Source organism: Arvicola amphibius, chromosome 4 (assembly GCF_903992535.2).
Source record: "Arvicola amphibius chromosome 4, mArvAmp1.2, whole genome shotgun sequence".
Classification (NCBI taxonomy): Eukaryota; Metazoa; Chordata; class Mammalia; order Rodentia; family Cricetidae; genus Arvicola; species Arvicola amphibius.
Window position 1 is genome coordinate 145,265,772 of NC_052050.1, and position 24,229 is coordinate 145,290,000.

The 24,229-nt window shown below is 41.6% G+C and overlaps 1 protein-coding gene across 1 annotated transcript in view; it reads right to left on the reverse strand.

Annotated features, from left to right (window-relative positions):
- Kcnu1 (potassium calcium-activated channel subfamily U member 1) overlaps positions 1-24,229 on the reverse strand; it is a 66,809-nt gene that overhangs the window by 11,198 nt on the left and 31,382 nt on the right. The window contains 9 exon segments of the mRNA XM_042054923.1: positions 3,740-3,964; positions 6,971-7,070; positions 11,299-11,416; positions 15,182-15,276; positions 15,416-15,505; positions 17,418-17,486; positions 17,996-18,108; positions 22,695-22,847; positions 23,287-23,356. Coding sequence (XP_041910857.1) covers positions 3,740-3,964; positions 6,971-7,070; positions 11,299-11,416; positions 15,182-15,276; positions 15,416-15,505; positions 17,418-17,486; positions 17,996-18,108; positions 22,695-22,847; positions 23,287-23,356 — 1,033 coding nt within the window.

Below are 24,229 nucleotides of genomic sequence, written 5' to 3' on the forward strand. Positions count from 1 at the left end.
TTATGATCCTGGATGATGCTGGTCTCTTCTTAATCACCACTTAATCTCACCTCCATCAAATCAGCATCAATTGTCCTAATAAAGCAAAGGTTTCACCTTAGTAGTTCTAGTCTCTTCTTAATCATAGCCAATTCTTCAGTCCTAATTGACCAGAACCACAGATTCTCAAAGCTCCAAATACTGAACAGCACGGACAGACTCTTTAATGAACTCTTAAATTCCTTCTGAAATTCCACAAGCCTCCATTATCTGAGCTGCTTTCAGCATTATCTTCAAAGTTCAAACAAAAGTTCATTCAGTTGAACACTCAATGGCTTCTCCAGCCCAAAGTTCCAAGGTCCTTCTACAATCTTATCTAAAACATGGTCAGGTCTGTCACAGAAATACCCCGTGAAAGGGTCTAATATTGATCATTCGTGACACTGGCTAAGGCTGGAGAGTTCTAGGCATCTTCTCTCTTGTTGTGTAGAGCAAAGAAGGGAGGATGAGGGACAGGGACTTCATGGTGGCTTTTTAAAAAACAGCAAATCCAATTTGCTCTTTAGAAAATCAGTATTTCTCACACACTGCCAGTATTATTTTATTAAACATTCAAATGCTTTGGTGCATTTCCACAGTGCTTATAATGGAATTTTCATCCGTGAATGTGGTGGCACAGCTAGGGATACAAGCCTATGAAAGTTCAATGTAAATAAAATGTCACCTGGAGTGGCACACAATCACACTGACGTCCGTCTCAGCCCGTTCTTCTGCCTCTGTAACTGGGAAATTTATGAAAAAAAGAAATTCATTTCCCATAATTCCACAGTCTAGGAAATCCAAGAGAGAAGGGCCACATCTTATAAAGGCCTTCCTGCTGCATCTGAGTGGGGAGGGAGGATGGTGACCCAGCAAGAGTGCACACAGGACAGAGCCTGAGGCCAGCTTCCCCTTCCCTCAGGTCCTACTCCAGAGTGGCCGGCCCTTCTCACAGCAGAAGCATTAGCACACTCATGGGAGCAGAGTCCTCATCCTGGTCACTTCCTCTAGGTCCCACCTCTCAGCACAGTCACAGTGAGAAAGTGGCATTTCAACCACAGGTTCATTGCAGTAGGGGAGACGGAGCCCCTCCTCTCCATCTCCTCCCTGTGATGGCCCCCATGTGGCTGTGTGTTCCATTACCATGTGACCAGGAAAGATGAGTAAGTCAGAACCCAAAGGCCCAGCCAGCACCAGCTTAGGTTTAAGTAAGGAAGAAGCAGACTGGAAAACACAGAGAAATTCTCATTATACACAGTCTATAAAATATGCTAGTCTGAAGACAAACTCAGGAGCCTTTGTAGGAGGAGGGCCCGCTTGTTTGTCCTGGCTGCCCAGAACTGAAATAACCATACAGGAACTGTATTAATTAAATCACTGCTTGGCCCATAAGCTCTAACTTCTTATTGGCTAACTCTTACATCTTAATTTAACCCTTTTCTGTATATCTCCATGAGGTCGTGGCCTACCAGCAAAGTTTCAGCACGTCTATCTCTGGCAGCAGATTCATGGTGTCTTTCTGACTCTTTCCTTCTCCCAGCATTCAGTTCTGTCTTCCCCACCTACCTAAGTTCTGCCCTATCAACAGGCCAAGGCAGCTTTTTTATTCATTAACCAAGAAAAGCAACACACAGACAGAAGGACCTCCCACACTATTTCCCCTTTTCTGTTTAAGCAAAAAGGAAAGCTTTAACTTTAACATAGTAAAATTACATATAGCAAAACAGTTATCAAGCAAGAAATACAGTTACAATATTTATGTCTACTTTATCTTTTATCATAACTATATGATAAAGAATATATAAGGAAAATATAATTATAAATTCTTCAACTTCATCAAAGACTCCAGAAGGATATAATATTACCTAAGTAAACAGGAAGTGCATTGTAAGCAACTTCCAAAACTCTAGAGTTGACAGAGACATCTCGCTGCCTCGACAGTTACCCAAAGTTCTTCTGTACTGTTGGGGCATCCATCTTCAGCCTACAGGCCCATAATATCCAGCAGATACTATGAAGTAGGAAATTTCAAAGACAGGTCTGCCTATGTTAGCAGTTTGCCAGTCACTTTCTTCTGTATCCTGCAGAATGTCTTGAAGACTCTTTCATGAAGCAGGAACCCCAAAGGATCATCTCACCTTTATATAAGTTCAACAGTCATTTCTCTGAGGATCCCGCATGTCCAGTTCATCTAACAAACTCCATAAGGAGCCTCTTTGATGCTTATCTTCCTCTTGAAGTAGATTGGTACTGCCAGGAGCAGATGTGTCTTATTGTCATGAAAAGTCCTAAATTTTTAAAACATTTAAATGCCATATTCTGAAGGTCTCTGAAAGATTTGAAGAATACCTTTCCATCTGAAATACATCTCTGTACATCTAGAAAATCTAACTAACATGACTATAAGCTTGACTATTATAGATGAGTATTTATTAACTTATATTTCTTAATTATACACTACATTTTAAATGAGCTACACAAACACAATACCTTAATCAAGATCAGAAATACATGTACATATAACAAAATTAACCTTAAAATTGTATCAATAAACCAAGATCCATACCAATGCAAATCTCTATAGCATATCTACATCATATCCCCCTTTAAATGTAAACAAACAATTATGAACATATTTGGAAATATGGGCATAGTTATTTCTCCCCAAACTGCTTCCTGCTGCTTATTGGGCAAAGTAATTTTCTTTGTGGGGTGTTTACAGCAACCTTTCAGGGGGTCTTGTTCCATGAAACTATATTGGTCTGGAAGCAATCCAAAGGTTCTCATCTTCTGTGGAAACAAAAGAAGAACCTCTTTTCCAAAGCAACTTATCATTAGACTCAAATTTGGAAGTCAAGATACCTTTATGTTGGTTTAACTTAGCAGTTCATACAATGAAATGTCTCTCTATACTTAGCTCATTCTCAGTCAAAATATTCAAAGAAAACACAATAATATACATAATCCAGACTCTCTGTGAATTTTCCATCTTTGCATGCCTTATTTTTACTCTATTGTTTTTAACATTTATTTTATTATCTTTACTCCTTTAATCTTTGACTGTTTGTCTTTTTCAACTCTCTATATTCTTTTCCTTCGCTTTCCCAAGCCTACATACATTTATCCAACACTGAGACTCATCTAGATTTGTCTGTAATTATTTTCTGACCAGAAGCACTTCTTTATTATTATTATTATTATTATTATTATTATTATTATTATTATTAAAAATTTCCATCTCCTCCTCTGCTCCCACTTCCCTCCCCTCCCCTCCACCTACACCCCCAGAAGCACTTCTTAAAATGCTAAGTGCTTCTTAAAACTTAAGCCGTGCAATTATTATGGTATATACATACTTGTTGCTTGCTTGTTGGCCCAGTCTAAAACTTAAGCTGCGCAATTACTATTATATATATGGTACTGCCTGCTAGCTCCACACAGTTTAGCATGGCCTCCCATACCAAGCCTTAATGTCTGGATTTAAATCCTCCTCTTTCTACTCACCTGTTCTGTGATCTTGGAAACCTACTGTTTCCATACCTAAGGTTTGGCATTTTTATGTTCTACCCCATATGATTATTTAGAGGATTAAATGAGGTAATATAGGCAAACTGTAGCTGGTTTCTGGCACACAGTAGGTACCATGTAACTGCAAACTATAAATATCGTTACTATCACCATAAATACTAGTACTACATCATTATCCTCATGTATTGCTTACAGGAAAAATGTATATCTGGGGAAAGTTCCGGAGAAATCGCCATTCTCTCTGAAAGTATTCCAGAGCCCCGATAAAAACAATGTCCTTCAGCTCTTGCCGGGTGTAGTTGCTGGCTCTCAGGGGCATCACAAAGTTCCGAAGCCCGATCAGGGCTGATTGGGCATCTCCAAACACACATGCTACAATGTGGTTCCGAAACTCAGGTTTTGACTTGTCAGACCGTTTCTAAGGAGACACATGCCAGACTCAGGTCAATTTCACAGACAGGTAAGAGTTCTGCAATGAGCCCCACCTCCTTCCCCTCCTGACTTTGTCTCCAGAGCAGTACTTTTATAGGCTAATAAAATCAACTGCTTACACAAAAATGGATCTTACAGGTGCAGCTACGGCATATATATATATATATATATATATATATATATATATATTTACACATGCACATATATACATATATATGAAGGAAGCACACACATACACACACATGTGGGGTATGTATCTGTGCACTCTTTGCTTTCTAAAGCTTTCTTTCAATATGAACTGAATCAATTAAAAGTCAGGTCAGTATCATTATTCTGATTGTCAAGTATGGTTGAATATGGCAGGTTCATATGATTACATCTAATAACAGAACTGATTTGATCAATTCTTTATTAAGTTGAGGAAATTCACTGTGAAGTTAAAATCATGCGCTGCTCCTCTGAGGATCAGGGCTCGGCTCCCGGCTCCCAGCTCCCACCTTGAGTGGCTCACAGCTGCCTCCAACTCCAGATCCGGGGGAGATCTGATGCCCTCTCCTGGCCTCCAGGAGCACCCACACATATATGGTAGACACAAGAACACACGTACACAATCTTATTTTAAAACTCCCTTTGATACAAACAGAGAACTTGGAGAGGAAGCACCAGAAGACTCAATTTTGAATTTTGTCTCTATCTTAGCTGTGTAAATAAATAAGCTGTTTTAACTTTCAATTTTTCTATGTTTAAATGTTTGAAATAGTAAATCTTTGTGTGGAAATTGAGTAACACTGAAAGCATGCTCTCCAACAGGTGTCAATTAACTTCGATTTTTGTTGAGCTCCTAAACTGGGTTTTTGTTTGTTTGTTTGTTTGTTTGTTTGTTTATTCGGGGGTGGTTTCTTGTTTTGATTTTTGCTTATTTTTAAAAATAATAAAATAATTTTATTATTTTGTGTGCATGGGGTGTATTGCCCCCATGCATGATTGTGCACTACATGTGTGCGTTATGCACATAAGAGGCCAGGAAAGGGGACTGGATCCCCTGAACTAGAGTTACAGACAGTTGTGAGACACTGTGTGGGTGTTAGGAATTGAACTTGGGTCCTTTGAGGAGCAGCCAGTGTTCTTAACTACTGAGCCATCTTTTCAGCCCTCAAGTGTGTGCATGTGTGCATGTGTGTGCATATAGGTGTGTGTGTGTGTGCATGCATGCGTGCATTTGTGTGTGTGTTTTGAAATAGGATCTCATGATGTAGCCTTGGCTGACCTAGAACTCATTATATAGACCAAGCTGGCCTCCAATTCACAAAGACCCACCTGTCTTTGTCTCCTATGTGCTGGGGGCTAAAGGTGTGCACTACTACACCCCACCCAAAGTCTTGAAAAGTTTAAAGGAAAACACTTGAATGTTGGTAAAAACTGTTACATGTATTTAAATTTCACATGAGTGAGTTCTATAGCCTATGTACATACAAATTAGAATATTTCAAATGGATATATATATATATATACTAATAAGAGTTAACACCTGACACATCCATTTATTTGATGAAATCACTACGTACTGGGGAAGACTCTTTCTGCAGGGATTGCCTTCTGTAGGGATACAAAACTACTTTTCTCCAGAGCTGCCTAGAGATTGATATGAATACTAACTAAATTATTAAATGGTTGTCTGTTTAATCTGATCAGTTTTAACTTGAATAATGAAGCCACTAAGTAAATATCATGCAACGTGCCTAAAGTCTAATAGTTGCTCTGCTGAGATGACCTGAGCAATTGGAAACAATATCCATGGCTGACCGCATCTATAAGCACAGTTATGGAAGCCATTTCCTTCAACCAACTATGGCAAAACCTGTCTCACACTTAAGAGAAATGGTGGTTTGACAGATACCATTTGTTCAAAGTAATGCAAAACAAGTAATCAACTTGACCCTTCTGCAAGCAGAACCAAGTTCAAAGGCTCTGAGTTTTTGAACTCTGGACTTTTCATTCCTGTGGACAAAAATTCAAAACCCGAGCATTAGAAAAACCAGAGCACTTTCTAAACTCAATAAATGACTGAGCATTCACTCTGAGCTACACACATTCTACAACCAGTATTTTAGGGGGAGTACAAAGACATGTTTGCATGCTTTACAAAAAGGATCTAACAAAACCTTCTCATCCCACTGCCCTCCTAGCCTCTCTTCAGTGTGTCGATCTGGGTCCAGCTTTTAAGGCCTGCTTCCACTGAAAAAGCTGAAAACATGCTTGACTTCCTACTCAGCGGACATTTACCTAGCATGGGTAGAACTGCCAAAATAGTTGTTTGACAGCTAATACATCTTCCAGCTGATACGACAGCTCTGAGAAATAAATGATTCTGATCAAGTGAGTGATCGTGTTTTATAAATATTTGAACATATTCTGTCAGGATACTAGCATTAAACCACAAAGGCAGGGAATAGGAGGAGTGGTATGTGTACTAAAATGCTTTTGAAAAAGCAAGAAAATGTTTATAACTATTAAATAGTCACAGATGGGGAAATTACCTGTTTGAGAGCAGAAGGAGGGACAGAACTATCATGTCTACAAGGCTTGCTTAACAGATGCAGTTTTTAATGCATTAAATATAAATATAGGAAAGTCAAATATTGACTAATAAATTAGGGGCATTTTTTATTTTAAAACAAAAGAATGCAGAGTTCTTGTACGTATGTTTATCTAGGACCTTTAGATTTGTTACATTTCAGGGAAAGCATTGTTGAAAATAATTATTTCAGAGAAGCTGCTCAGAGAAGGGCCTCATAGGTGAAGTCACCTGCATTTTACACCCCAGCATGTCTTTATCACATGCCACGGCTCGTGGCCTGCAATGTGTGTGGCTAATGTAGCTTTCCTTCCAGACTCAACGGTTTACAGACAAGCTGCTGCTTCTTGTGACTAGTAGGTTATTCTTCACCCTTCAAACTGCGTGTTACCTGAGCTTTGCGGTATGGTCACCTACCAGAATCACCTTGTCCAAGGGTGTTGACCGGCACCAGTGAAACATTCCACTGCTGTCCAGCTGCTCCGCAGCGTCCTCCATGGTGTTATATGCCCCATTCCTGAGCAGAGAGGGTGGAGAGGCAGTCTGAGAAAGTCCAGGGAACTAGCATAGCAGCACTAGGGCCAAAGCCATAGCTTATTGGCCAGGCTCAGTCACGTGGCTCCTGCTAACACTTAAGGAGCTGGGGAATACAGATGTACTTTCAATGAGATATAAGTTAACAACCAAAAAATAGAACCCTTAAAGTACAAAAGTCAATCTTTCCAACTCTGCAAGAGATCTTGGAGACTTTTCTTTGTGTTTTATGGACGAAAGGCAATAGCTAACAAATTATAAGGCTTGCACTTAAGGCTTAGTTTGAGGGTCCTCTTGCTCGGAATACCCAACTCTCCTTTCCTCCCATGTCTGGACCAGTGGGATACAGCAAGTTAGGTCCAAAGATATGTGAAGAGCAAGATTGAGGTAGAAGAGAGGCCCCGTGGAACCTCTGGGCTGTGGACCCTATGCACTGCTGGACCGCCATCAAGGCTGAATTCAGTGCCCAGAGAGAAGAGCAGAGCTTGACAAGCCATGACTGCAGCACCAGAAGCAGGGGCAGTGGGCGTGGGAAGTCGGAAACTGACAGGGGAGTAAAGCTCATCACTCCCATACCTCACCACGACTCTGATGGCCAGGAGGAACATGGGAAGAGCTTGGCAGTGACTGCATACAGCAGAGAGGAAGAAGGGTGAATCCAGCAAGCTACGGACATTATAAAAGAAAAGGGGTACAGGCTCTGAAAGTGGAGAGACTGGCAACGCTCATTATCTCCTGCCTCCATCACTGCAGCCAAGCAGAAGCACAGGAAGAAAACAGAAGAGGCTGAATGTGGTAGAGACTCAACTTGGTGTATGTACCAGGTGAAGGGGTACAGAAAAGTACATCAGGAAAAGGGGTACAGGAGCTTGACACTGTGGGACCAGCAATGCTCAACACCTCCCCACCCCACTGCCAGGATGAGCAAGGAATCAGGAGCAAGGGAAGAACATGGAATGTGCAGCACAGACTACGGGAATAGCAGCACCACCATCTGAGAGACACACCAGTATTTGTAAACTCTGTGTTTCATAGGAACATATCTTGCCTTAAATTTTATAAGCAAAGATCAACTAAATACCAACTTTAAAGATATCTGTCCTCTGCCGGGTATAGTGGTGCACACCTTTAATCCCAGCATTTGGGAGGCAGGAGCAGGCAGATTTCTGAGTTCCAGGCTAGCCTGGTCCACGTAGAGTTTTAGAACACTCAGAGCTACACAGTGAGGCTTTGTCTAAATAAATAAATAAAAACCTGCCGTATGAAATTCTCTGGAGCAGAGTGAGACACATTCATGAAAGCCCAGTGTGATGCAGGATGGATGGATAAAGGCACCTAACCCAATTCTCCTCTCACGTGTCTGCTTCGGACCCTGTCCTTGTTCATCACACAGAACAGGACAATTAAGGACAGCAGAACTACCACTGAGTCATTTGTTTTCACATCCATATTAAGAATGGGGAATGACTGATTTTTATGGCTCCTGCTTGCCCATAGCAAGACAACCCTTTCTCATAGGGAGGACCCAGCAAAGGATTTATGAAGGCCCAGTCATGGCTGTATCTCATCACGCACCATCATGTATGTTGTCTTTGTAACCACAGCTCTCAAGTGTAAACCACGGGAGTGTAACCATGGTGTGTGCAGTCATGCACTTGCACACATAATGCCAGAGGCCAAGACTGTGCTCTTGAGAGACCAGGGTGCCATTTCTCACAACACTCTGGTTGGGATACCTACCGGATGCAAAGAGGCACCACATTCCCCCTGGACTTGTCCATATTACATTCTTCTCACCTCTTCAAACCCTCCCTCTCACAAGAGGCTTTCTGGAAAATTCCATGTGGCATCACCTCTTCCTAGGACTTTCTGCTGGACCCTTCAGTGAGCTCCTGAAGAGGTGTTTCCTCTCTTGGCTTTTGATTTATTCCTATATCTTGTTTATCCAGTGGAGTTGCTTATAATATGCTTCCTATATCCAGAAAAGCATCAGGCACGATGCCTAGGTAGCACAGACAGTTCTCCATAAACAGCTGTTCACCAACTGTTTTTTAAAGAGCAAAACACCTCATCCCAGTGGTGTTCTGTAGCTGTTTGGTTGTTGGAAATAGTGAGGCCAACCCTGAGTGCCCGAAATGCCCCAGCCCCTCCCCTTCATCTAATCCTTGGCCCTTCCTCACCGATTATCTCATCTCGTTTCAAAAATCCTAGGAGAGAAAGCAAGAAAATTCCCACAGCTTTGCATTTATCTTAGACGATGACACGCTTTGGCACCTGAGACAACATGCGATACCTGCCCCACTGTATACCTGCCCCACTGTATACCTGCCCCACTGTATACCTGCCCCACTGTATACCTGCCCCACTGTATACCTGCCCCACTGTATACCTGCCCCACTGTATACCTGCCCCACTGTATACCTGCCCCACTGTATACCTGCCCCACTGTATACCTGCCCCACTGTATACCTGCCCCACTGTATACCTGCCCCACTGTATACCTGCCCCACTGTATTACTCATTCAGACTCATTTCACGTACTTTCCCAAGTATAAAACCGATTACTACACCAGGTCTGATGACATGAGCCAGTAACCCCAGCTACCTGGGAGGCTAAGGTAGTGGGGTGGGCTTTAGGTCTCTTTTCTCAAGCTTCACTCAGTGTGACAGGCAGTCAACTTCCTGCCCCCTCCTGGTCGGGATGTAGCCAGCACCACGTCTGCCTGCATGCCACCATGCTCCCGTCATGATGATAATGGAGGGAACCTCTGAAACTGTAAGCTGCTACCTCAAGGAAATGTTTCCTTTGTAAGAGTTACCATGGTCATGGTTTCTCTTCACAGCAATAAAAAAACCCTAACTAAGACACGTGTATATTTTAATTTTTTAAAAGAAACTCTCATACTGTTTTATATAAAGGTTATACTAGCAAAGTACTTGTATAGTTAAAAACCATTCAATCATTTAAAAATCTGCCATTTTGATCATATTATATAATCTCTTCACAATAGTTTATGTTCCATTGATAATATATTTACTTTTAGGTGATCACAATTCTCAATCCTTAAGGATCTTCCTATATTATTATTCTTACTAAACTGAAATATTGCCTACATATTATAGAGCTGTTTTTATTAAAATTAGGGATGATAAATATTTTAGATTGACCTGATTTTTTAGAATCAACTAAACAAATAATTTTCCACCTTGTTTTCCGGTTAGCAAATTTATTTCTTCATTCTTGAGACAGAGTCTCGTGTAGTCAAGTTAGCCTCATACTCACTGTGTAGACAACAATGACCTTGAACTCCCAACCTTCCCAAGTAGGATTACAAGAGACTGCCAACACGTCTAGTTTTACGTCCCAAGACTAGGTTTTTTTGTTTTTGTTTGTTGTTTGTTTGTTTCCAGACAGGGTTTCTCTGTGTAACAGTCCTAGTGGTCCCGAAACTAGGTCTTGTAGACCAGGCTGGCCTTGAACTCACAGAGATCCACCTGTCTCTGCCTCCTGAGTGCTGGGATTAAAGATGTGTGCCACCACTGCCCAGCATGCCAAGTCCAGGTTTTTGTACATGCTAGAGCAGTACCAACTCAGCCGCATCTTCATTTTCAGGTAGAAATTTTAATACAGTGAAGAACTGGAGAGAAAAGAGAGTTGGGGAGGGAGAACTCTTTGGTCCCATTTTGCAGATTCAAAAACTTAGGCAATCTTAGCTAGGCATAGTGGTTTAGGCCTTTAGCCACAGCACTCAAGAGGCAGAGGCAGAGGCAGAGGCAGAGGCAGGTGGATTTCTAGAGTTTAAGGCCAGCCTGGTCTACATAATGAGAATCTGTCTCAAAAAAAAAAAAAACAAAAACAACAAGCAAACAAATAAACAAACAAAACCCTTAGGCAATCTCATTAGCAATTTGTTACAAGTATAGGTGTAATAACAAAAAGGCTATTTGGGGCTAGCTAAGAATTAGTTCTTTCATTTATAGAGTACTTGAAAGGTGACCTGAAAGAAATTGGGTGCACAAGGTTATTAGTGCCCCAAAGATCTGAGCAATGGTAGAAAAAAGTATGTGATATGGGGCCAAAGTAGGGATGAATGTATTTTGTAAACAGCAATTCCACTGGTCTACAGAGGTTCTGATAATGAAAATGCTTTAATCTAAGTCAAAATTTTAATGCTGAGTGATGTAAGATGTTGCAGTTCTGTGGTTCTTACCTATTCTCAAGGGTTGTGATGGCAAGCAAGCTCTCCTGCTCTCTTGAAATAGAATCCTGATTTTCTGAACTGAAGGTGGATTTCTTATTGTTGCCTTTCGTCACCACGATGTCTGGCCCTGCAAGTGCACAGCGACCTCAATGAATCGCATATCATGTCACCTCCTTCCCAGGGACATCCCAACCATTTCCGCTGACTGAATCATTTCCAGGCTCCTGCCTAGGAAGAATCTGTGAATCCTTAGTGACTGCTAGGCTGAAAAGATGGATTATACCCAAGTCTTTGGTTTCCATCTATACCAGTGGTTCTCAAACTTCCTGATGTTGCAACTTTTAACATAGTTCCTCATGTTGTAGTGAACCCCAACTATAAAATTATTTTTTGTTGCTACTTCATAACTAATTTTTCTGCTGTTACAAATGATAAATATCTGATAAGCAGGATATCTGATATGCAACCCCCAACCCAAAGGTTGAGGACCACTACCCTAAAGAATCAGACTGACTGCACAGGCTGCAAATCCACCTGGCATGTGAAAGTATCTCTGAGTTACTTCTGCGCTTTCTTCTGTGTCTTCCAAGGGGCAGAGACTGGAGTTACACAGGACGGGGAAGCCTAACTACAAACCCTACAAACCCCATCCTTCCTGTACATTTGGCCAGGCTCCAATTCACCGTTGTCAGGCATAGTGAGTTTCTATTTGATTTTCCCTTTCAGGGTATTTTTACTAACAATTCAGACTTTTAAAGAATCTGATCTTCCGAGGGTATGTCTCAAACTGCTTGGGAATTTCCACATATACAAATAACATAAAAACTAATAATTTTCTCTTCTGCAAGAATAAAAAGAAACACTATGACTTTTAAGGATGTTCATGAGATAAATGCAAGAATATTTGAAATAAGTAGATTAAATAAGCAATATTAAAATTAAGATGGAGAAAAATCACACACGAGACACAACCCCTTGCACACATATACTCAGTCACATCAATCTCCTCCTAAAACACAGTTCAACTTTATTAATTTATGGTACTTATCTTTCTGTCCATTGATCTGTCTATCTGCCTTTCTGTGTTGATAGTGTACAAGTAATAATTTTCTCACATTTTAGGACAGAAATGGTAGAAAGGCTTCATGCTCTCAAGGTAAATTGTTAATATCATGACAAAGTTTACTGGGTTTTCTAGTAGGTACCTTAAGGAAGATTGCTATAAAACAACTGTGGTGTTTTGAATAAGAATGCCCCCCAAATTCATAGATTTGAATGCTTGGTCCCCAGGGAATGGCATTATTAGGAGATGTGGCCTTGTTGGATTGGGTGTGATTTTGCTGGAGGAAGTGTGTCATTGGGGGTGGGCTTTGAGGTTTTAGAAGCTCAAGCCATGCCCAGTGTCACTCTTTCTTCCCGCGGCCTGACAATCCAGGTGTAGAACTCTTAGGTACTTCTCCAGCACCATGTCTACCTGCATGCCACCATGCTTCCCACCATGATGATAATAGACTAAGTCTCTGAACTGTAAGCCAGCCCCAGTTAAATATTTTCTTTTATAAGAACAGAATGATGTTAAAGATGAGCATTTTGCCAAGGAAAAGAGCTCCAGAAAGTTAAAAGTTGAGCCAGGGCATCTGCCAGAAAGGCTGTAATGGTTAGAGAGAGACCTCCTGCTCTGCACTGAGACAACAGGAGAGCCTCAAAGATAAGACCCAGTCAAAGGCTCCAGCGTATAAGAATGCTAATTCATTTGAAAGGCCAGAGGGCCTAAGCTCCAAGGGATGCCCTGATCCTGGGAAGCAACTAGGAACGTGTTTCCTTGGGATCAGCATGTAGAAGCTGATGCAACTGTGGTCCTGCATATCATACTGGTTTTGTAGGCAGGAAAGAGGCCAGACTGAGGGAGTCATGAAGCCCTGTATTGTGGTCGCAGAGAGTCACTGGGGCCAGGCAATGTATAGCGGTCTCAGAGTCCCTGCAAGCCTGCCCTGAAAGCCCCTATGTGTTTGGGGGCTGCCCAAAATACCCACTCCTATAAGGATTGTTTGGGAATCTCACATGGAGACTTCCTTGAGTCCTGTTACATGTTCTCTGAGGTTGTGGTTGTTGTTGCTAAGTGCATATAAATTATTTTTAGTGGAAGTATTTATAAGTTCTTTCAACTACTGACCAGTTGATAGTCATGATTTTTAAACATAATTGCTTTATGTGTTGTTTTATGACCTAAGACAGACCTAAATAACAAAACTCATGACCCTTTCATTCATACATCTTCTAAGTTATTGATCACCATTGTTAACACATGCCTAATTTTAAGATATATATATATATATATATATATATATATGTGTGTGTGTGTGTGTGTGTGTGTGTGGACATGTATGTATATATAAACATTTTAAGATAAATTCTGACCATTAAAAACAAGTTTTGATGCTAAATATGAAGGTTTTTTAAAGTCTTTATCTTTGCCAAGTTGAGAAAAGATACAATGCAAAAGCTGGGGAACAGGATGAGCATTGGAGAAAAAAGAGATCAGGATGCTGGAGAGACAGACGGCTCAGTGGTTAAGAGCGCACGCTGCTTGCTCTTCAGGGGATCTGAGTTTGGTTCCCAGCACCCACATTAGGTAGCTCACAATTACCTCTAATGCCAGCTCCCAGGGGGTCTGACACTCTCTTCTGGTTTCCACAGGCCCCTGCACACACATGGCATATACTCATACAGACACAGACCCGCACACATAAATGAAAGTTAAAATACATCTAAAAATATTAAAGATATACAAAGATATCTTAAGATTTACAGATTTGCTTCATTACATTTATAAATACAATTTCTCTTGCATAATGTTTTTGGGACAATACCTTATTTTTATGTTTTCATGTTTAGCATGTTTAACTCATGACCTGGCACCACCTCCTGTGAGCTGGGTCCTCCCATATCAATCAGTAACTGAGACAATGCCCCACAGGCCTGCCTATAGGCCGATCTTATGGAGGTATTTCTCAGCAGTATTCACTCCACTCAGATGATTCTAGTTTGGGTCAAGTTGACATAAATCAGTTAGCACATGGTGTTTCACTTCATATATAGTTGTTTTGTTGGGAAAAAGGTGTCTCAAGAATTGTGTAGGTAAATATAGGGGAAACATCAGATTGAAAAAGAGATAAAAAGTTTAATCTATGAAATGTATTCCATTCAGGAAAGTCACATTTGGAACTGATAAAGTTTCTGTTTTAAGATACTGGAATTTACCCAAGCTTATGAAAGCTCCTGGAGAAGACTAACTTTTTTAGTAGAAGGGACAAACTTATCATGCATATTTAGGTTAGTTTTTCTTTTCTTGCATTAAAGTGGAAAGAGTTGCTAGTGAGTTATTGAGTTCAACTAGACAAAAGACAGAGTTACATTCTCACACCCGTGTCAGAATAAACTCGCCACTGTCTACCAGGGGAAAAGTGCTCAACGACTAGTCTGAGGGCAGTAATTTCATGGACAGTCCAGCCGGCAATGACGGGCTGGGTTTTCAGGCTGAAGTTGAGAAAATCACTGTGTTGTAGGGAAGAGCAGCGGCCGGCAGTCGGCATAGCTGAGGAGCACTATGATGCTGTTTGCTGGCTGTGGGGCCAATGACTAAATCTCTCTGGGGTTCACTCTCCTGGCCTGTAAGGGAATTGAACTGGGCAACCACAAAGGTGTATTGCTGTCGTTCTTATCTTACAGCTTTAGAAGACCAGTGGTCAGGTCTTGGGTCCCCAGTGGGAAGCACAGGCCTTATCTTGGCCAAGTTCAAATGCTCCTTATCTTCTCAGTGATGAAAGCCTCTTTCCCCTCCTTCGCTGGACCCCCAGGAAATAGGCTAAGAACAGAGAAAATAAGAAATTACCTAGGGCTTGTTGCTGGCTGTTTTTGCAATCACATTGTTCAATTAGCTCAGGAGTGTACACATCCTTGTGACAGGTGGAACAGTAAAAGAAGGCCCTGGATAAAGAGAGGAAATCAAGAATGACCTCAGTGACAGCTAACACCAAGGAGACATGCTGCTGCTGCCATCTGTTTCCCATTAGCTTCTATTTGGTATAGTGTGTCCTCTCCAGAAACGACTTGCAAAGTGCAGTACCTTTTGACAGCTTCTGTGGACTCAGCAATAAAGAACCCCAGGGTGTCCTTACTCAGCTTCACTTGTGCAGAGGGATTTAGTATGAGGCTACTGGAAATGGAAGGAGAAAGACAGTAAGTTTTCCGCTAATCTCTGTAACAATATTTGATGTTTCATGCTGGCATTAACAAGGGATTAATCAAATTAAGTCTATTTTATTTACTGCCTATGCTTAACCTGTTGTGTGGTTGCTACTACACAACCCCAAGGGAGGCGGAGAAGTGCTTAACTATTGAGCAGAGGGGAAGTTCCTCCTTCTGGACAGTCATTAATCTGAGATGGACTGACCAATCCATGTGCTTGATGCCTTGTTGCTTTAGGCAACCACGACAAAGTGGGCACGACCATACAGTGGACAGCCTTATGGGAATGCGATGGTGCCCATCCTGGATCACCTGTCTCTAAAATGAGCTACATGTAATTAGGTCCGGGAGGTAGATCAGTGGAGCAGCACTGGCCCTGCATACTCTAGGCCCAGGGTTGGGTCTTCAAAAGATAAAGATATTCTAGATAAACATTCTCTGATTGGGAATGTAGCTCAGTGCCAGTCTGTTTGAGCAGTTGGGTCTCTGAAACCACAATAAAGCAAATAAGATGAAATTGTCACAGAGGTATAACTAGTTATCAAGGTGAATTCCAAAGTTCTTTTCTTTTCCAATGGCTGATGTGCTCGAAACTGTCCTAAATTTTTCCCACGGTTTTCCTTGATGCAGAACTGTGCCGGTTACTCTGTCCCACAGTTTCCCTCCTTGCTCCTGTTATCAGAACGGTGAAGCCCTTGCCTTTCTAATGCCCCTCAGTTCTTTCATTCCAGATAATGTGTTCTTTTCCTTCTTTACAGTCATGGTGTTGCTCACCTTTAATCCCAGTGCTTGGGAGGCAGAGGCAGGTGGATCTCTCTGAGCTAAAGGCCCACCTGGTCTGTAGAGCATACTCCAGGCCAGGCAAGTAAGAGTCTCTCTTACACAATGAAAACAAATAAATAAATAAACAAATTTATGTTTCTTCTGTTCACTTTGGAATGAAGGTGAGTCCTGATTCTGACACATTCTGTTGTCAGTGTAGGTTAGAGTCCATTGGGAGTGTGAGAGAAGCCTTAGGAACAGCTTTTCACATCTGCCAAGATGGGCAGAGCGCTGTTCTGGTAGATCTTTACCTAAGACAATGTAGTGCATTTGGTGAATATTTAACTGAAAATATTAATGAGGGGTGTGATTGGTTTTGACTCTCAAAAGGAATAATATGTGTTTGTGGCCCCTAAATATCACCATTACCAAGCATATGTCTCATGTATCTAGGGACTGTTGAACAGCTCCTTTGGGGGGAAAAAAGGCTCTCTGAATTCATGTTAAACATCTACATATCTCTTCTTGACCTTTTGTCAAAGGTCAAGTGTAAATATTTAATTATAAAGATACTGTCACAAAACATGTAGGTACTTGGTCTGAACCAAAAATTGAGAAGTGGCACAATAATAACAATAATATACCTGATCATATTTGTAAGAACTTAAAAAATTATTTTGTCTTTTATCTTTTTTTGTTTTGTTTTGATTGTTTTTTCTTTCTTTCTCTTTCTCTTTCTTTCTTTCTTTCTTTCTTTCTTTCTTTCTTTCTTTCTTTCTTTCTTTTTTTGAGTTGGGATCTTGCTATGCAGCTCAGCCTGGCCTCAAACTATCAGTGATCCTCCTGCCTCAACCTCTCAGGTGCTTAGGTTACAACATCCATTTATAGATAGATAGATGATAGATAGATAGATAGATAGATAGATAGATAGATAGATATAGATAGATAGATATCAATGTTATAATATCCAGTTACAAATTCATGACTTACAAGCGCTTCTTAAGAAATACCAATGGTCTGATAATATCCCCTCTCTCCTTCATCTATCAACAACAGTCAAACTCCCCTCAACAACAAAAAACAAAAACCCTTGAAAAAATGAAAAGCTTTATCAGTACCAACACTTGTGAAATTGGGACTTGTGCTGGATGGCTATCAGCATGAGATGCATCTTCACAAAGCAAAGCCTACGAAGGAAAACAAAGGAGTCTTGAGGAGGGAGACAAGCAGGAGGCTGGTCTGCATGAACATAACCAACCCTTTCTGCTCCGCTCTGGGAAGAAAACCAACTACTCATCAGAGAAAGCAGCCCCTAAATATAGATTCCATTTGAAATTGAATCCACCCAACATAAAATTTAGCAAGAATGCCAGCTGGGCCAGAGGTGAAACTGTAAAGTGCCAGAGCAGCGGTGCTCACCCTGTGGGTTGGGACCCCTTTGGGGGGTTGAATATCAAATATCCCACATATCAGCTTTTTACATTATAATTCACAACAATAGCAAGTTACAGTTATGAAGTAGCAACAGAAACAATTTTATGGTTTTGGCTTACCACAACAGGAACTGGACTAAAGAGTCACAGTGTTGGGAAGGTTGAGAACCACTGATCTAGAGGCTCTGAACTAACTGCTTGTACGTCTCAAGAGTTAGTGCCGGAGCCTGCCTACAGCGAGCCCTCCATCTCACTTAACATACCGGGAGACCGCAGGAAACGTCATCCCAACAAAGTCGTTAGAAAGGCACTGTGTTAGAATTTTGTTCTTCAAGCTGTTCAAGAAATATTTTTGCCAGGGATGTTTAGGGAAAACCTAAAAAATACAATCATACCATATACAGAGTTACATATAGATACATGCATATACATACATTAACATGTACAGTACGTTAATAAGGAAAACTGACCCTATAACATGGGTTGCATGGACTGCTTAGTGCCAAATCAGTTTCCACTGCATGCATCTCAAAGAGAGGAGATGCAGCCTAGCGTTCATGCGGAGTAATGTTAAAGGAGGAGCCGAACTCTTGTTTTCAGTGGAGTAAGATGATGTGTGCACCTCACCACCCAGCTTCTTCCCAGAAGGCATTGTGAAGGAGCGTTCTTGGAAGGAAGCTGTGTCTGTCTGCAAAGGCTGGTTGGCTAATTAAAACTTCAGCGCCTGTGGAGAGTTCGGAAGACTGCAGTTCCAGAGCCCAATTACAAGTTCTCACAATCCTCCTAAAGAGCCTTGTCTTATGTACCTCTCTCTGACCTAACTTCCTGATAAATAAATAAGAACCTTTGGAATGCATTAACTTAATAAAGCCCTATTCTCCACCAATCAAAGGACTCAGAATGTAATCAGATAGTAGCTGAGATTTCTCTGCCTGGCCGTAACCGCCATTCAGATGTATCTACTGATGTGGTTTTTTTGTTTTTTTTTTTTTTTTGGTTTTGGTTTTTGATTTGGTTTTTTGTTTTGCTTTTATGGGTTCTCTTTTTTAAATTTTATTTGTTTATTTCTTTATTTTTTAGGTTTGAGCACTCTGTCTGCATATATCCTGCAGGCCAGAAGAGTGCATCAGATCCCATTATAGAAGCCTGTGAGTCACCGTTTGGTTGCTGGGAACTGAACTCAAGACCTCTTAAAGAGCAGTCAGTGCTCTTAACCACTGAGCCATCTCTCCAGCCCCCAATGTGTGTGTGTGTCATGATTTATGGCTTTCCTTGTTCGATTACTATGAAAACTCCATAAAATCACTTTCATATAGAAACATGGGACTCAGGGTGACTTAAATGTGTGTTCCCAGGCCCTAGTCACTCAAATTTGTCTCCAGAATAAACTATTTTATTCCCTTTGAAGTAAAAGCTACATTTTTGAGTTAACAGCACCCAAGTTTCCTTGTCAGAATTAGAATTATTTTCTCTGGCCTACCGCTAACTTTGGCACAGCAGCCTTACTGTTGTTTGAGACACTAACAGTGAGACGGGAGGGGCTATAAGGAATCTAAGTTGTCACTCTCTGGATACGAAGGCTTAGGATTGACTATCTTACTTCTGGCTGAAAAATCACATCCACAATGAAAAGAATACTGGTGGCTTCTCCTAAGGATGAGAACCCTTTACAGAGTCATAGAAATCCAAGATGATGTTGATCAGGATTGATAATGATGCAAAACCCAAGACTAGCAGTAGGTCTCTAGAGAAATGAGGGGCGAAAGATGGACTTTCTCGGGTGCTGCAATGGAACTCAGGACCTTGCACATGCACCACCCTGCTCCTAAGCTACACTCCCAGCTCTAGAAGGAGCACGCTTAACAAGGCTGAATGCCGCCTAGGGGAGGTCGCTGGAAACTTCTCTTGTATAAGGCAGCTTCTCATTTCCTCACCTGTTGCCCTGTGAACCCTACAGTACCACCTCCACAGAGCAGGACATAAGCCAGAACCATAGATGAAGATGGAAATTTATAGATTCTCTAGAGCAACTCTTGATATGGAGATAAACTGTGACCTCAGACATTCTCCTCAAACCATTTCATGGTTTGAAAATTGCCCTGCTAAAATGACCACCTATTTCTGATCATTTGGTACCCTTTCCTATTCCTTTCCTCCATACTGAGACCAAATGAATCTCTTGTTCATTCTCAATCTCTCAGATAGCACCTGTCACAAGGAGGGCATGCAACCATCGATGACTCAAATATAATGGTCTATCCTGTCCCTTTAAGAGACAAGCTCCGCCCATCCCCACCCCAGCCCAAGGTAAGTGGATCTTCTGCTTCCTTCCTGGGCTCTCTCTGCCCTGTCTCTGCTGCCTCCTCTCCTCCCTTCCCTCCCTTCCTCTCCTCCCTTCCCTTTCCTTCCATAACCCACTGAGTAAACTATACCCACTTTCTCTGCATGGCACCTATCCGTCTTTCACCCACCGTGGCTCCTCATGGGACCAGCTGCCCCATGAGGTCTCTCATCTGCCGCCTCCCACCAACCTGGGACCCACAGAGGCCTCAGATAGTGGGTTCAGGCTGCCCCTTGTGGCCTGCAGCCGCCCCTCAGGGACCTGCCCTGTTTTATCTAAACCATTACATCAACTACTAAAGAAACTGACCAAGTGTTTCTAGCCTGAATTATTCAGGTTTTGAAAGGATATACATGTTGATGGAGATGAGCTCCTTAAAGCTCAGAAAAGACAGCAAGAGGACAAATGCATTTAGAGGAACAAGCTGAGGATTCACACTATCCAGCTGGAGTAAATTTAATCAAAATTGAACTATAAGGTAATCCTGTGGGCCTAAAGGAAACAGGAAATGTTCTTCCAACTACAATGTCTCATAATAGAAATAATATAATTAAAACAAGTGGCACTGATTTGAGACCCTTTTGTTACAGTTATTCTGGCCTGCCCTGCCACCTGGATAGCCTGTCCCTTTAAGAGACAAGTTCCACCCACTCCCAATCTCCCCCTTCCCAGCTGAGGCAAGCCGGTCTTGGCTCTCCCGCCATCTCCTCCTGAAGAGACAGCTTTCTATCTCTCTCTCCCTTTTCCTTTTTCTCCCTCCTCTTCTCCCCTTCTCTGTCACTCTATTTCTCTCTCTTTCTCTCTCTTCCTCTCAAACCCTCCCTACCTTTATACTCTTCTAATAACCACTAAATAAAGTCTCTATACCCAAGCTCTGTCTGCAAGGCATATCTGTCTGTCCCACCAGCCAGGGAACCTGCCAGGCTCATTCGTGCCATAAATCATAACACCGCTATTATGAGCATGCAGGTGTTTTACACATATTCATTCAAAGCTTGGAGAAATTTGGTTGTGAGATTAATGACTTTCGTTTTACAGACGGGGAACAGGGCCAGGGAAAAGCAGCCCCTAACTAGAGGCTACAGCTCTGCACACTGGCCATTATATGCGTGTGTGAGCCAAAAGCTGTTACAAAACAAAAGCAGTCCATACAGGAATGACAAGCCCTGCCCTGATTCTGCAAGAATTTCAGACTTCATTTTTTTTAAAAAAAAAATATGGAGACCACAAATATCTCTTGTGTTCTCAAAATCACTTTGTGGTACACAGGGATGTGGGGTCATGTTTAATGGAGAGTAACAAGTCCGTGTCAAACAGCAGAGAAATACCCGGGCAGGGTTGGTCACACATCTATACCATGCTGCCTTAAAGGAAATAGTCTTCATATAGGATTTTCATTTCATTTGCTTCCCAGTCACAGGTGCTAAAGTCACAACAGTCAAAGAGGACACAAAATCTGTCGCTTTCTCTACAAAGTCTGAAGTCACAAGTCAACAAGGCCACATACAGTCACCACGACGTGACTGTAAGATCCTGGTCAGATTCAGGCTCATTCCCTACTACCTGATGCTCACTTCTGTTTATCTCTATATTGAATCATCTTTTCCTCAGAAACACTTACTGAGGAGTTGTGTTTCTGCTGGAGTTAGCGCTGTCAACCTGAGCACCTTCCTCTACTCTTGCCTTTCCTTACTAAGACCACAGAAGAAAGGATGTAAATGAAGCAAACGGGGTCCAAAGAGAGGCCGAGAGGAAAACCAGCATATACAGTGCAAATGTGGAACGAGAATGAAATCTGCCCCATGAAAGACCAGTGGTCTAAGCTGAGAAGTTGGGTAGACACCCAACATCAAAGACACGAAGACTGTGACCCAGATGGCTCGGCTCCTGGTTCGCCAGCTTACTTTACATACAACCTGGTTCCTTAGTTTTCCACCCCTGCTAGGTACTTCCTGAATTTTTTTTTTTCTGAGACAGGGTTTCTCTGTGGCTTTGGAGCCTGTCCTGGAACTAGCTCTTGTAGACCAGGCTGGCCTCGAACTCACAGAGATCCGCCTGCCTCTGCCTCCCGTGTGCCACCACCGCCCGGCTAGGTACTTCCTGGAAACACCACTGAGAGGCAGCATGGCACCACTATTTGATTTATAACCACTATTTCTGTTGCTGAGTGGATCTGCCCTAGAAGTAATCAACAAATTAATTAGATTTTAGTTATTATTCATAACATTTCTATTTGGTTAGTATAATAATTGCTATACTAATTATTTTATATTTTATTTACATTTAAATATTACTTCTCTGTTAAAACTAAAGGTGTCTGTATTTCTACTCTCAATAACTCAAAGTACTTCTGAATTTATGAAAACATTTATGTTTACAGCATCCTGGGATGTAGGTAGGAAGCAGAGTTACTTCCTGTTTTGCAGATCAATGTTTCAAATGCTTTAACAATGGCTTCTTCAAGACCAGGGAAATGAAACTCGAAGCCAAATCTTTCGATACTTCCCTGCCCAAGAGGCACATCCCATTTCTTGGAGACTTCTTGCATTTATTGATTTTTTTTTCCCCCTACTTCAGACTCTGCTGTGTGGGACATGGAGTAAGAGCACCACTTTAATTACCTTTTGGTTCTGCTCAATAAACAGAGTGGTCAGAAAGGTGCACAGGCCTGGCACCAAGCAGCCTTGGGCTATAAATCCAAGCTTTAGTTCTGCAAAGCAGATGATATTGTCACCAGTACTCCAGTTCCAGGCGGGGATTTTTGACAGGAAAACCTATTTCGTAGGAAATGAACAATGAAGGCATTAAGAATACCAACACCAGCAGGAACCCTCTTCTGGGTGCGTGTTTTCCTTATACAGTTGCCTCTTCACTCTTGAGAACAGAGGTAGTTTCAAGGTCAATGACAGAACACAGTCTGCCTTTGAAAGTGTCAGCTAGTGTCTGCTACCTCCACTGCTGCTACTTTCCAAACAAACAAACAAACAAAAAAGCTGAAGTTGTAAAAATGGTTCAGGTCAAATGGCTGAACTCACTAATTCTGTCCCTAGTTTGTATCCCTAAGTGTGCCACCACTTTAAAAAAGACTCCAAATTTCAGCTAGTGCTGATTTGTGTGTGTGTGTGTGTGTGTGTGTGTGTGTGTGTGTGTGTGTGTAGATCCACGAGGAGACCTAAAGATGAGAAAACCAAATGCACTCGACTGCCACGATACCTTGTTGTGGGACTGAAGGAGCTCAATGATGACTCTGGTATGGGAACTGTAGTTCTTAATAGAAAGCACCCTGGAAAAAAAATCACAATGTGCTCAGTCGTGTTGGCTTTGCAATATAATCCAGTTCAGAGTTAAATTTATTTGTGAATAAGTGTGGGGGTGGACTCACACATTACAAACTTCATTGTTAGCTTGTTTCTTCATTCTATGTTAATAGAGTTATTTTTGAGGTTTATTTATTTTTATTTTATGTATACAAGCGTTCCACTCAAACATATGTATGTGTGCCACAAAGCCAGAAGAAGGTGTGAGAGACGCTGGGACGGGAGTCCTGTGCAAGAGTGAGGAGTGCTCCTAGCTGCTGAGCTACCTCTGGCGCCACTACACTGTTTTCTGAAAAGTACTCACAATGACATGACCAGTGAAGACACACTGCTTAAGTGACCAAGTGACCAAATCTACTGGAAGGTCAGGTTTGAGTGCTCGGAAACAAACTCATTGACAAGGAAGAAAGAAATAGTTTCACATACCTTAGCCTTGCACCTGGTAGCCTAAAGTAGTTAACAGAATTGTCTCATTGTATAGGTTAAGAGCCTAAATACATCTTCTGTTCAGTGTAATATACATGATGTAATTTCTTAACTATTCCTTGCTCTGTGTAGTCATCTTCAACCACACATATTTATTTTGCTCTAAGAAGAGAGTCACCAAAATCATACTTTGAGCTTCTATCACCACAAGGAAACTTCCTGCTTACAGATACTGCATAGCTAAAGTTGGGAACACTAACTCTTTTTATGTTGAGAATATTTGCCAGAGTGCAAAGACACATCACACTCAACCACGAGTACTCTTTTCCTAGAACTACCAAAGAGAAATTCCAATAAATAAAAAATATAAATAGGATTTGTAAAATATTCTTTTATACTGTGTGAATATATGT